This window comes from Arachis hypogaea, chromosome 12 (assembly GCF_003086295.3).
Source record: "Arachis hypogaea cultivar Tifrunner chromosome 12, arahy.Tifrunner.gnm2.J5K5, whole genome shotgun sequence".
Taxonomy (NCBI): domain Eukaryota; kingdom Viridiplantae; phylum Streptophyta; class Magnoliopsida; order Fabales; family Fabaceae; genus Arachis; species Arachis hypogaea.
In genome coordinates this window covers 559,941-573,874 of record NC_092047.1, presented here as the reverse complement: position 1 = coordinate 573,874, position 13,934 = coordinate 559,941, and the positions used below count along the sequence as shown (strand labels likewise).

The 13,934-nt window shown below is 35.4% G+C and overlaps 1 protein-coding gene and 1 pseudogene across 1 annotated transcript; one reads left to right on the top strand and one right to left on the bottom strand.

Annotated features, from left to right (window-relative positions):
* The first annotated feature begins 1,180 nt into the window (after window positions 1–1,180).
* LOC112729025 (VAN3-binding protein-like) lies at window positions 1,181–2,787 on the top strand. The gene is made up of 5 exons (XM_025779411.2): window positions 1,181–1,292; window positions 2,129–2,158; window positions 2,272–2,321; window positions 2,449–2,506; window positions 2,589–2,787. The coding sequence occupies exons 1-5, from the start codon at window positions 1,181–1,183 to the stop codon at window positions 2,783–2,785; spliced, it is 447 nt and encodes a 148-aa protein (XP_025635196.2). The 3' UTR covers window positions 2,786–2,787.
* A 195-nt stretch (window positions 2,788–2,982) lies between these two features.
* LOC140177170 (putative lactoylglutathione lyase) lies at window positions 2,983–12,767 on the bottom strand (annotated as a pseudogene).
* Window positions 12,768–13,934: the final 1,167 nt, after the last annotated feature.

Genomic DNA, 13,934 nt, shown 5'->3' with positions numbered 1-13,934 from the left:
ACCCAATTCCATCAAGACTAAAGGCCCACTTCAAGGCTTAATGATCATTTGAAGAAAGTGTATAAATAGCTTAGGATTTGAAGTTTTAGGGGAGCTTTTCTTTTTAGAGTTTTCTTTAAGAATTTTCATAGTATTCACAGTAGAGAGCTTTTGAATTTTGAGCTATTTGGAGATTCTGAGTCTTGGGGAAGGAGAATTGAATTCTCTTCCTCTTAGTTTTCTTGTTTTCAATTTCATCTACACTTGTCTTGAGTCTTGGGTGTTGAAGAATTGAGGAAATTCTGTCTCAATCTCACCTTGAGATCTCTCTGTTTTCCTTACTGCAATTTCTGGAAATTGAACTTGGATTTACATTTCTACATTGCTTTCTTCTTTAATTTGGCATTTGCTCTCTAAATCTGGATCTAGGAAGGCATTGAGATCTAGACTTAGTTATCTAGTCTCTTGGGTCCTGAGATCTATTAGTTTCCATTTTAATTTCCTTGTTTAATTACTATACCAAGCTTATTTTCCTTTTAGTTTTGAGATCCGGTTCAACTAATTCCATCAACTACTCTTCATTCTGTTGAGTTTTGCTTTTCCTTGTTTAATTCCTGCAGATCCAATTCCCATTCCCCTTTTTATTTTTCAAGTCATTTATATTTCTTGCACTTTAAGTTTCTATAATTTACATTACTTGCACTTTAAGATTCAGCTCTTTTTCTTTTTGTTCCCTTTAATTTCCTGCAAATCACCCACTCCCATTTACATTCTATGCAATTTAATTCCTGTCAACACAATTTCACACAATCAACACTTGTTTGCTTGACTAATTCAACCACTAAACTAAAGTTGCTCAATCCTTCAATCCCTGTGGGATCGACCTCACTCCCGTGAGTTTTATTACTTGATGCGACCCGGTACACTTGCCGGTGAGTTTTGTGTCGGATCGTTTTCCGCACATCAACGCATACCTAATTTTCTGAAGTAAGGAGACATTCGTTGCAGTGCTGGCAGCAGAGTTTGCAGGCGGCGGCGGAGGCTGCTAGTGGATAGAATAGCGGCGGTGTGCGTAGAGAAAGCAAAAGGTTAGAGAGGGAGTACAGAGTAGAGAGCACAACAGCAGCGAAGAGAGGAGAAGTGAGCAGATCGGCATCGACCTCAAAGGTTGCAGCCTCAACAGCAATAGTAACGGTGTACAATGAAGAGATCAGAGGGATGCTGGAGAAAGAAGTGGCTGCCGTTCTGGTCTATGACAGGGCGGGAGACTGAGGGGTTGTGGAAGAAGAATATTGGAGATTTGAAAGTAGTGGGTATTGTTGGGTAAGCAAAGAGAAAATGGGATGTCATAGTCGTTGGGGTATTTTTTTTGGGGGGGGGGGTTTGTCACTCATGTATTAGTTTGAAATCTTTAGATTTTTTATTTTTGTTAATAGTTTATTAGTTTAACAATATTTCTTTATATTTAAAGATCAAATTAAAATTATGATTAAAAATCAAATATTTCAAATTTAAACAATAAAATTTAAGAGGCTAAATTGGAATAAATTAAAATAGTTTGAATACCTTACGAATAAACTATGTCAAAATATGACAAATTAGAGGATTGGAAATTGAGTGTAACTAACTTACATCCTATATATGTATATGTTATAAAGATATGTTATAGGTGGGTATTAAACCAAGGATCTCTCACGTAGTGCAAAACCCTAAAAAATACCCTAAAAAATCCTAAAAAATACTAGAAAACTCCTAAAAAACCCTAAAGAATCCTGGAAAACCCTAGAAAACTTTAAAAAACCCTAAAAAACCCTAGATAACCCTAGAAAACTTTAGAAAAACCCTAGAAGATCCTAAAAAAACCTAAGTACCTAACAAACCCTAGAAAACCCTAGAAAATCCAAGAAAAATCCTAAAAAATCCTAGAAAACCCTAGATAATCCTAGAAAACCCTAGAAAATTCTAAAAATCCTAAAAAACACTAGAAAAACCTTAGAAAACCCTACAAATCCCTAGAAAACTTTAGATAACCCTAGAAAACTTTAGAAAAACACTTGAAAACTCTAGAAAACAATAGAAAAATCCTAGAAAACCTTAGAAAAATCTAGAAAATCCTAGAAAAATCCTAAAAATCCCTCTGTTTTCGAAGGAGGGGAGCTTCTAAAGCGTACAAGAAAAGGTATCCTTAAAATATTTATAGCAATTGAAGTAAATTAAAACAAATGGCAAATGCACATAGAAGTTTATATTTATAACACAAAGTATCCCTTTCTTTCTGAATGTCAAATGCAGGAGATCTTCACTGGAAGCAAGTATCTTTCAATATGAATTCAAATTTACAGGTAATTGCTAGAAGACACTCAAAAATACACCAAAAAATAATAGGCATAGGAGATAATCATAACCACTGATTTTGTTGATATCTCCAATTAAATAGTTACATGGAATGTTCTAACAAAATTACAACAGGTTATAGTAAAAATGAAGAGCAAGCACATGGTAGGAACATTCACCAAAAAGAAGAAATGTAAGCTCAAAGTTTCATTCATAACTATTCTTTCCCACAATCTGAAAACCAATGCTTTAAGGTATGGCCTATAAAATCGCAGGTATAGTCACCGGAGTCTGCAGAGATGTCCAAGCTTGGCCGGGAAGAGAGAAAGAAGACTTAATAGAAAAGAGGGCATATTTCGGAATTAAAACTGCAGAAAGGATAATAGAGTTTGAATGTGAGAGTAAAAGAGACAAACAGTTCTGGCTTGATGGGATTCAGTATATGTTGAATTGTCGTGCCAAAGCGGCATAAATATAAACAGAAAATAAGAAAAAATAAAATGGCTGATATAGGATTGCTTTTTCTACTTCTCTTTTACTTTTACTTTTACTTTGTGAGATGCTTATAAAGATGTACATTTGATAGAATAACTGTAAGATTTCGCCAAGGACATTGATAGAGTACAATGATTTCAATGAAGAGGCATAGGATCTAGAACCGTTACATTGTCACTCTAATTCCTTCAGGAAATCAGCATTATCAACAAAAGCCTGCATAAGTAATACACAAGTCAAACTTTAAAATACAATAAGATGGTATCATTCTATGCCAAAGTCTCGGGTATAAATGAAAGGAGAACTCAGATGATAGGTGATGCCAGGGCATCTTGGCTAGTTTTACTAGCCATTTTTTGTATGCTTTAGGTTGGTTTCATGCATTTTCTTAGGCAATAAGTAAGTGCTTGGATGAGAAATTCATGCTTGTCTTGATTCAATCAAACATGGTTGATTTTGTGCATTTTCATCAGATTTATACAAAGAATTGTTTGATGCTATGAATGATGCATTATCTTGTGATTATGGCAATACTTTGATGTATTTTATTTGATCAATGAAGGCCAATGATGAAGCAAGCAAGCTTGGTGCAAGGAGGCAGGGGTGAACACGTTGCTAACGTGAGGGAATGAAGGAGTGTTTGACAACAACTTGAGCTTCTTGACAGCATGACCTTGCTTCCTTTAAATGAAAATAACATAAGCTACAAAACTCCAAATGAGGTGATTCTAGTGGCATTAGAAAGTAGGAATAAAGAGCTTTCCAAGCATATATGGCACTACATTGTGGACACTAAATTTGAGGGAGAAACTTGGCCCGAAAGTGCATAGATGAACATGGTATCAACCTATAGTAAGGCCAGCTGACCTCTTCATCTTCCATGGAGTATATCTTGAACTCTAGAGCTTTAAATGATGCACTCTTAACGGCATTGGAAAATAGACATTCAGAGCTTTCCAACGATATATCATAGGATGGGTTTGACATACTTTTGAAGCTTCAAAAGCTAGCTTCATTTGGAACTTCAGAAACTAAACACGTTGGCAACTTGGAATCCAAGTTGGCAACGCCCTTGCTAAAATTTGGCTCCCTGGGAGGCATAACCCATGTTGCCAACCTGGGGAAGGTGAAGGCGTGTTTGCTAGCAACGCCTGCGAAGCATAGCAGCCTTAGAAGGTAACCCACGTTGCCAAATTGAGAATGTGAAGGCGTGTTTGTCAAAAACGCCGGTAACCCTGGCAGCCTAACCTTGTCACTTTCAATGAAGTTTAACTTGAGCTACAAAGATCCAATTGAGGTGCTTCTAGTTGCGTTGGAAAGCTGAAATTCAGAGCTTTTCAACGATGTATAATAGTCTATAGTGAAGCATGAAATTAAAGCTCAAACCATAGGCAACTTTAAGCATCAAAAGCTGAGTTCAAGAAGAAGAAAGTCACGTGTTTGGCAATAACTTGGGCCAGCAACGCCCATCACCAAACCCCCAGCCCAGGAAAACTACATGCATGTTGCTAACTTGTTGTTGCATAGGCGTGTTTGCCAGCAACGTGCTCAATGGGCCAGAATTGATGTGAACAAGCTCTTTGTTCTCTCTGTTTTTTCTATTTTTCTCAAAGGCCAGCAACTCCATTCAGGAGCTATGAATCCAACAGGAACAAACCCCAGAAATATCAACCAATCAAGGCCACAAGAATCATCTAGAATAGTTAATTTTCATTTGATTGTAATTTACTTTTAATTTCATTTCAATTTGTAAATTAGGAAAGCCTATATAAAGGCCTTAGTTTCATAGAATTGAAAGGCTGAATACGGAAGGAGATCACTCACACACACTTCATTGGCACACTTCATTGGGAGTGGGTCTTCGGACCCCTCCCCTCACACAATCTTCTCCCTTTTCTCTTCTTTCTTCCTTAGTTTGTAATTCTCATTTATGAATTCTTTAATTTTCAGTTTTGAATTCTTAATCTTCATCTTTAATTTTTTGCACTTTAATTTCATGCAATTTGATTTTTATTTGAGAGCAATGACCACTTAATTCCCTCTGCATTTGGGAAAGGAGCTCTGTTTCAATTTTGATTGAATTAATGTTTATCTCTTCTTCTCTTCTTCATTCTATTTTCATACTTGGATATCTACTAGAATCCTTGCAAGAGAGTTTTGTTCTTCAAAGATCCTTGGATCTATTAGAACCTTAATGTGAGCCTCGAGAGAGGGATCATAAGGTTCTGTTTGAGCTCTCTTGGCTTAATGAAGTTGATTCTTGATTTAGAGTTGGTATGTGACATGTAATCACTCTAATATTGGGGTCTTTGGATTTATGTAGTATGAGATTAGAAATCATGTTTGTTTATCTAAGAGAGAGTCTTTGTGCTTCATAGATCCAATTACTATCGAGAGGGGGATTGGATCTACTTGAATTACATGTGAGCCTTGAGAAAGGGATCATGGAATTCAGATTGAGGCTCTTCTCTCATAATCCTCTTGATCAATACATTCTTGGTTGGTATGTGAGATGTAACCACTTTGAATTGAGGTCTTGAGGGTTGTGTGGCTTTTGGATTAGAAATTGAACTTCACCTCTTCTCATGACCAATTAGATCACGAGAGTGGCAATTGATTATGTTAAGAGAAATTAAATCACCAAGAGATTGGGATTTAATTACTCATAATCTGCCATGGATCTATCTTACATGATTGAGAAGGAGTGAGACCCATTGATTCATGAGGAATCAACATCTCCAATCCCTTGTGTTTTCCATCTTTACTTTCTGTCATTTACTTTCTAGCATTTTATTTTCTTGCAATTTACATTCTTGCACTTTAATTTTCAGCACTTTAGTTTCTTGTCATTTACTTTCCTTGTATTTTATTGTTTTTATTTAATTTCCTGTGATTTACATTCCTTGTTGTTTATCATCGCAATTGTGCTTGTCTAACTAGAATAATCAATTAACTATTGATTACTTAATCCATTAATCCTCGTGGGATCGACCTCACTCTAAGTGAGTTTTATTACTTGATGCGACCCGGTATACTTGCCGGTAGTAATTACGTGAGAATTCTTAATTTTTTTTCCTGTATCAAGTTTTTGGTGCCGTTGCCGGGGATTAATTGTGATTAACAATCTACCGGTGGTTGATTACCTAGATTAGACACTTTTTCTTTCTCTTTGTTTTAGTCATTTCTTTGCTTTTAATACTTTCTTTTATTGTCCCCAACTGTTTGTGTTAATTCCTCACTAAGAAACTCTTACTCGTGACAATTTATTTCTCTTGGTGATTGTGTTATTAACATACAACAGTTTCCTTTGCTTAGTTTTATTTCAAATAAATTGACATATGATTGCATTCTAAGTTTGGTGTTGCTATGCAACAAAGCTTGTTTCCAATCTTTACTAGATACTTGCATCAATTCCAAGTGAACGTGTCACACTAAGTTTGGTGTGCCACTCATTTTCCATGCAGAGTATCATACACACCACTTAGTCATGCAATCATATCGTCTCTGTTCTCTTTCTTGTGCCTTTATTGTATTTTTCTTAATTTTGCTTGCTTAACTACATGCATTACTCACATTTTATTGTTTAAGACACTCATTACCCATCATAAACCCATCACTACTGTTTTATTTATGCTTAAGGATAAGCAATCATTCTAAGTTTGGTGTTGAGGAAAGGGGAAGAATAGGAGGAAAATGACAACAACAGTGAAGATGAACTACAATGTGGTAAAGTTCTTTTTTCTCTTATTTGTTCTATGTATTCAATTGCATGATTGTCTTCTATTTTCTTTGTATGCATGTGTGTTGTGAATAAGCATAGCTTGATTGCGGATTTGTAACATATTGCTATGATGTCATGATTATCATCTTGAATTTTACTTACACCCAATATCTATAAGAATGCAACAAAGAAATCACTCTTTTGAAAGGAAAATGTTGAAGAATTTTGTAAATCTTGGGGCAAGCAAAAGATTAAGAGAGGTGGTGGTTCTTATTGTATGATTGTGTATTGAGGTTGCATGTTTGTGAAAACTTGCATGGGAGCTCATAGATAGGAAATAAAGTTTAGAGAAGTATTATGGAATTTCTCAAACATCTATTGATCCAAGAAGCAGTAACAAAAGAAAAAGAAAAACAAAGAACAAGCCCAAGCCTCTGAGCATCAATTACTAGAAAGAAAAAGAAAGAAACAAGAACTCAAAGAGTTATTGTCCTAGTTAAATGCTTGTGGTGGATTTGTGTCAAAGAGAGAGGCTTGAGCAAGTAAATCCTAAGGGGTGCTTCAACACCTAATACCTTAAACCAACTGGTTTGGGAGTATTGATTGAAAGCTTATCTTAAAGAGCCGCTTTGAGACATGACACCTAGAGTCAAGGCCAAGATCCAAAAAGAAAAGAAAAATGCTAGAAACATAAGTGCTGCTTCAAAGGTGATAATCTTTAAAGAGACTTCCATAATATCATTTGAATAAAATTCCTAAGATCTAAGACTTCCAAAATGTGAGGACTAATGAGCACTGAAATCCTTGCATGAGCATACAAATTAGAGTTCACCCCACTGTCACTTATTCACTTCACCCACTAAGGCATCATGAGCAATTCTTCAATACATTCCAATTAAGAGAATTCTTTGTGCATAGTTCTTTTCTTGCTTAGGGACAAGCAAGATTTAAGTTTGGTGTTGTGATGCCAGGGTATCTTGGCTAGTTTTACTAGCCATTTTTTGTATGCTTTTAGGTTGGTTTCATTCATTTTCTTAAGCAATAAGTAAGTGCTTGGATGAGAAATTCATGCTTGTCTTGATTCAATCAAACATGGTTGATTTTGTGCATTTTCATGAGATTTATGCAAAGAATTGTTTGATGCTATGAATGATGCATTATCTTGTGATTATGGCAATACTTTGATGCATTTTGTTTGATCAATGAAGGCCAATGATGAAGCAAGCAAGCTTGGTGCAAGGAGATAGGGGTGAACACGTTGCTAACGTGAGGGAATGAAGGAGTGTTTGACAACAACTTGAGCTTCTTGATAGCATGACCTTTCTTCCTTTAAATGAGAATAACTTAAGCTACAAAACTCCAAATGAGGTGATTCTAGTGGCATTGGAAAGTAGGAATCGAGAGATTTCTATGCATATATAGCACTATATGATGGACACTAAATTTGAGGGAGAAACTTGGCCCGAAAGTGCATAGATGAACATGGTATCAACCTGTAGTAAGGCCAGCTGATCTCTTCATCTTCCATGGAGTATATCTTGAACTCTAGAGCTTAAAATGATGCACTCTTAATGGCATTAGAAAGTAGACATCCAGAGCTTTCCAACGATATATCATAGGATGGGTTTGATATACTTTTGAAGCTTCAAAAGCTGGCTTCATTTGGAACCTCAGAAACTAAACACGTTGGCAACTTGGAATCCAAGTTGGCAACGCCCTTGCTAAAATTTGGCTCTCTGGGAGGCATAACCCACGTTGCCAACTTGAGGAAGGTGAAGGCGTGTTTGCTAGCAATGCCTGCGAAGCTTAGCAGCCTTAGAAGGTAACCCACGTTGCCAACTTGAGAATGTGAATGCGTGTTTGTCAAAAACGCCGGCAACCCTGGCAGCCTTACCTTGTCACTTTCAATGAAGTATAACCTAATCTACAGAGATCCAATTGAGATGCTTCTAGTTGCATTGGAAAGCTGAAATTCAGAGCTTTCCAACGATGTATAATAGTCTATAGTGAAGCATGAAATTGAAGCTCAAACCATAGGCAACTTTAAGCATCAAAAGCTGAGTTCAAGAAGAAGAGAGTCACATGTTTGGCAATAACTTGGGCCAGCAACGCCCATCACCAAACCCCCAGCCCAGGAAAACTACATGCACGTTGCTAACTTGCTGTTGCATAGGCGTGTTTGCCAACAACGTGCTCAATGGGCCATAATTGATGTGAACAAGCTCTCTGTTCTTTCTGTTTTCTCTGTTTTCCTCAAAGGCCAGCAACTCCATTCAGGAGCTATGAATCCAACAGGAACAAAGCCCATAAATCTCAACCAATCAAGGCCACAAGAATTATCTAGAATAGTTAATTTTTATTTGATTGTAATTTACTTTTAATTTCATTTCAATTTGTAAATTAGGAAAGCCTATATAAAGGCCTTAGTTTCATAGAATTGAAGGGCTGAATACGGAAGGAGATCACACACACACACTTCATTGGCACACTTCATTGGGAGTGGGTCTTTGGACCCCTCCCCTCACACACTCTTCTCCCTTTTCTCTTCTTTCTTCCTTAGTTTGTAATTCTCATTTATGAATTCTTTAATTTTCAGTTTTGAATTCTTAATCTTCATCTTTAATTTTTTGCACTTTAATTTCATGCAATTTGATTTTTATTTGAGAGCAATGACCACTTAATTCCCTTTGCATTTGGGAAAGGAGCTCTGTTTCAATTTTGATTGAATTAATGTTTATCTCTTCTTCTCTTCTTCATTCTATTTTCATACTTGGATATCTACTAGAATCCTTGCAAGAGAGTTTTGTTCTTCAAAGATCCTTGGATCTATTAGAACCTTAATGTTAGCCTCGAGAAAGGGATCATAAGGTTCTGTTTGAACTCTCTTGGCTTAATGAAGTTGATTCTTGATTTAGAGTTGGTATGTGACATGTAACCACTCTAATATTGGTGTCTTTGGATTTATGTAGTATGAGATTAGAAATCATGTTTGTTTATCTAAGAGAGAGTCTTTGTGCTTCATAGATCCAATTACTATCGAGAGGGAGATAGGATCTACTTGAATTACATGTGAGCCTTGAGAAAGGGATCATGGAATTCAGATTGAGGCTCTTCTCTCATAATCCTCTTGATCAATACATTCTTGGTTGGTATGTGAGATGTAACCACTTTGAATTGAGGTCTTGAGGGTTGTGTGGCTTTTGGATTAGAAATTGAACTTCACCTCTTCTCATGACCAATTAGATCACGAGAGTGGCAATTGATTATGTTAAGAGAAATTAAATCACCAAGAGATTGGGATTTAATTACTCATAATCTGCCATGGATCTATCTTACATGATTGAGAAGGAGTGAGACCCATTGATTCATGAGGAATCAACATCTCCAATCCCTTGTGTTTTCCATCTTTACTTTCTGTCATTTACTTTCTAGCATTTTATTTTCTTGCAATTTACATTCTTGCACTTTAATTTTCAGCACTTTAGTTTCTTGTCATTTACTTTCCTTGCATTTTATTGTTTTTATTTAATTTCCTGTCATTTACATTCCTTGTTGTTTATCATCCCAATTGTGCTTGTCTAACTAGAATAATCAATTAACTATCGATTGCTTAATCCATTAATCCTCGTGGGATCGACCTCACTCTAAGTGAGTTTTATTACTTGATGCGACCCGGTATACTTGCCGGTAGTAATTATGTGAGAATTCTTAATTTTTTTTCGCGTATCAATAGGTATAGAGAAAAAGCAGTAGTGTAAATAGTATTTTGAGTTATGTTAGGTGTACATATCTTGCATCGCAAGTCATCCGACTCACCCCGTTCAACCGTGGATAGTGTGAGTCGGCATGGTGTTTAAAACAAAATATATTTGCCTAGTATTTCTCACGTTATTTCACATATGATTCATTCCTCTCTAATTACATATCATACACAAACCACCCATGAATTCATCAACATAGTTGACCTGGTTGAAGTCTTAGAAGAAGCACATAATAAATCCCATATAATCAAATAGATGGAAAGGTTATACATACCAATTTCCAACCATCAGGGTCCAAGCAAACTGCTATCTTGGTGTTGATACCTGGTAGCGGCCCAGGTTCACAGATAATCTTGCCTCCACACAGTTTGATTGCTTCTGCACTCTTATACACATTATTTGTGCCTATTGCAATCTGTGCAAACACATAAATGAGTTGCATTCTAATAGTAAAATATAGAAAATAGACATGGAGAACAACACAAAAATCAATAAAACCACTTTCAAAAATGGATAATAAATAGTATCTACCTGTCCACAGCCATTTCCTTTGTCATAATTAGTGATTCCGTAGATATATGTAAGTTCTAGAACAGTGTTCTTATCTTCAGGACCATACCCCATTGTGGCAACTGTATTCTGTAAACCAATTAGAATCAATGACAATTGATAGCTAAAAATCGATAAAATCATATTTTTTGTTTTTACTTTTTTTCTTCACAAAATCTAATAAGCAAAGGTTACTGAAAATGAAAACAGAAACCAAACAAGCCAACTTGCGCATGATATTAATAATTACCACCAGCATAAGTTTACCTTGTGCTCAGGATTGTCTTTCCTATGCAGAAGTTGCATGCCAATAGCCTTTAGAAATCCATAAAAGCAAGGAAAAATATTAATACATGAAAGAAAGATGGAATTCACTTTATGAAAGAACCTTTCACATTTTCATCCTAACAGGAGTAGAAAACACTCACTTTCTAATAGAAGACTATGGCACGGTCAAGATCACCTACACGAAGTGACACTTAGCATAGGGGTTCGGAAGTAAGTCCTCTTTCCAAGAGCTCAAATTCATAACCATCAGGATCTTGGATGAAAGAAGTTACTGTGCTGCCACCTTTGACAGGCCCTGGTTCCTTGATAACCTTTCCACCTTTTGCTTTTATCAGATCAACTGCCTTGGCAGCCTAGAAATTGGACTAAGGACAATAATCATCATAATTTAAGTCAGAAATTTGATAGAGACATGTAGCATACATGAAAATTGAGCATCAATAAAAGGAAATGTACCAAAAACCACTCTTAAAAAAAACCATTTAGTTTTTAACTTCCTGTGAGAATTTCATAGTTTGAAGATAACAACACACATTGATTAATTGGCTGGTGATATTAGATAAGCTGGTAACTAATGTTCATGAAAAATATAAATTGGTTCTTAATGCACCAATGTGTTCAATTGGAGACTCTATTTGAGTTTTAAGTTGATGTTGCTTAGTTCTACAATATCAACAATCATGCTTTGTTTTCTAATTGTTCTATAATAGGAGCTTACATCTTCAACTACAACACCCAAATGACCAAACCATTTCCAATGTCATACTTGTCCACTCCATAATCTGCAATGATCAAGAAATAAAAACAAGAAACATGAGAAGCACAAATTATTTTATGCTAAACAAAAGTTTGTATCTTGCACATCTAAACTCACTGTAGGTAAGCTCAACTGTAAAATTGGAATCTTCAGGGCCATATCTAAGAAAAGGATTTGTGTATCTTTCTTCAGGTATATCACGTTTTCTCAATAGCTTCATGCCAAGGCACTTAGTGTAAAACCTAAATATATATACACATTCCAAAAATGTAATCAAGATTCAAGAATATAGTATAATAATTGCATTAATTTAGGGCAACTGAAGCATCATAGGTAGCATACTTTATAGTCTTATCCAATTCCCCAACACGGTACATAACATGTAAGAATCTTCTATTGTCATTTTTGACCCATTCAAACAAGTTTTGCTCTGGTTGAATTAGATTCTCTGCTGTATTAGCCTCTGCTACTCTAAATAATTCTGAACCTTTTACACCAAATAACAGATATTGGAACTGTGGAATAGCTGAACAAATTGCCATAACAATTTTGTTAATGTAAACAGAGTGATAATATAATTAATTAACTCTAAGTATCAAATGAATAATAATAAAGCTGATGTGAATGGAGGTTAATTACCAAAAGGACCAGAAAGAAGGTGAAAGAGAGCTAGTCTTCTAGAAGGGTTAGGGTTGTAAGAGGAAATGCATATAGTGATAGAAGGGAAACTGAAAGAACAAGTTGTTGATAACATTAAGGATGAGGTCATGGCCATTGCCATTGCCATTTGGCAATGCTGCAAATTGCTAATGATGCTGGTTGCCTTGTTCTCTTCTTCCCGACTACCTAAACCAAACAGCTCTATCCACCATGCATCATGCATGGACAGTAATTATTGATAACGGGCTTTTATTAGATTGGGCTTTAGCCCATTGTAACTACAGCATTTCATAGAGTTTGGGCTTTTATTTACATCATTGAGTCTGCTCGTTTTAATTTTCTTTCATCAATTCATTCGGCAAAACCTTTGTATAAAAATTCAGTCTTAAATTTCCAAATTGCGCATATTTATTATTTACCATCGTGATTTTGTTAGTATACAATACGTGTTGAATCTCAAGAAGGAAGAAAAACATATTGACAAATTGAACCACTAGTTTTATTAGTATTCGATGATTATTTTAACTTTTAGAAAAAAAAAGGGTATCGTTGGCATGAATTTTGAGTTGTAAAATGCATGCTCCTACAATCTATGTACAAAACAAAACCACATGGTAAAATACAATGATGTGGTTCTTTTTAGAATAACAAAAGAAGTTTATGCAAGAATTGGCCTAGTTTATTACCATTGCAACTTGGGGGTAAATGGGGGAAGAAGGTTGAAGATACAGACTAAAAACAAGGATTGAAGATGTATAATTTTTAAGGTAAAGTATATTTTTTGTTCTTGAAATTTGTTAAAAATTTTAAAAATATTCTTAAGTTTTAATTTGTTTCAATTTTATCTTTAATTTTTTCGATTTGCATCAATTTTATCCTTATTCTCAAATTTTCTGATCAAACTATTGTCAACACTATTTTTTTTTTCAATTTTACCCTTCAAAATATATTCACTTTCATCATTTCCAAACTAGTATTTTCTCTCTCTTCCAAATACCCCATCACCAAACCCCTTACCACTACCACCACTATTATCATCATATCTTCCCCTTAATCTTATTTCTAAACAGAATAAAGAAAAGAAATCGAAAAATCTCAATAAACTTATTCAAAAAAATAAAAATGGCAGAAGATTATAACCTTCATAATCAAGAACAAGAATAACAACAACAACCCACCAAGTTGCTCCAATTCAGAGACTCACTTCAACCCAAGTTAATGTAGTTCTTTGTACTTTGCAGCTCGAAAACTCCCGTGAGAAAATTAAAGACAAGCTTAACAATTTGAATGGACAAAGAATCGCACAACAACGAAGTAGGGACCGAACCTAAAAAGTTATTTGTTGAAAGGGACAGAACCTGAAGTCTCGGCATCGTCCCTATTTGTTGAA

Excerpts from the sequence above, each read along its gene's own strand:
- LOC112729025 (XM_025779411.2), top strand. The coding sequence starts at position 1,181 with ATGAAGAGATCAGAGGGATGCTGGAGAAAGAAGTGGCTGCCGTTCTGG. Across the intron at positions 2,159-2,271 it reads TCTAAAGCGTACAAGAAAAG|GAGATCTTCACTGGAAGCAA; the intron begins GTATCCTTAAAA and ends TGTCAAATGCAG. Across the intron at positions 2,322-2,448 it reads ATATGAATTCAAATTTACAG|GTTATAGTAAAAATGAAGAG; the intron begins GTAATTGCTAGA and ends AAATTACAACAG.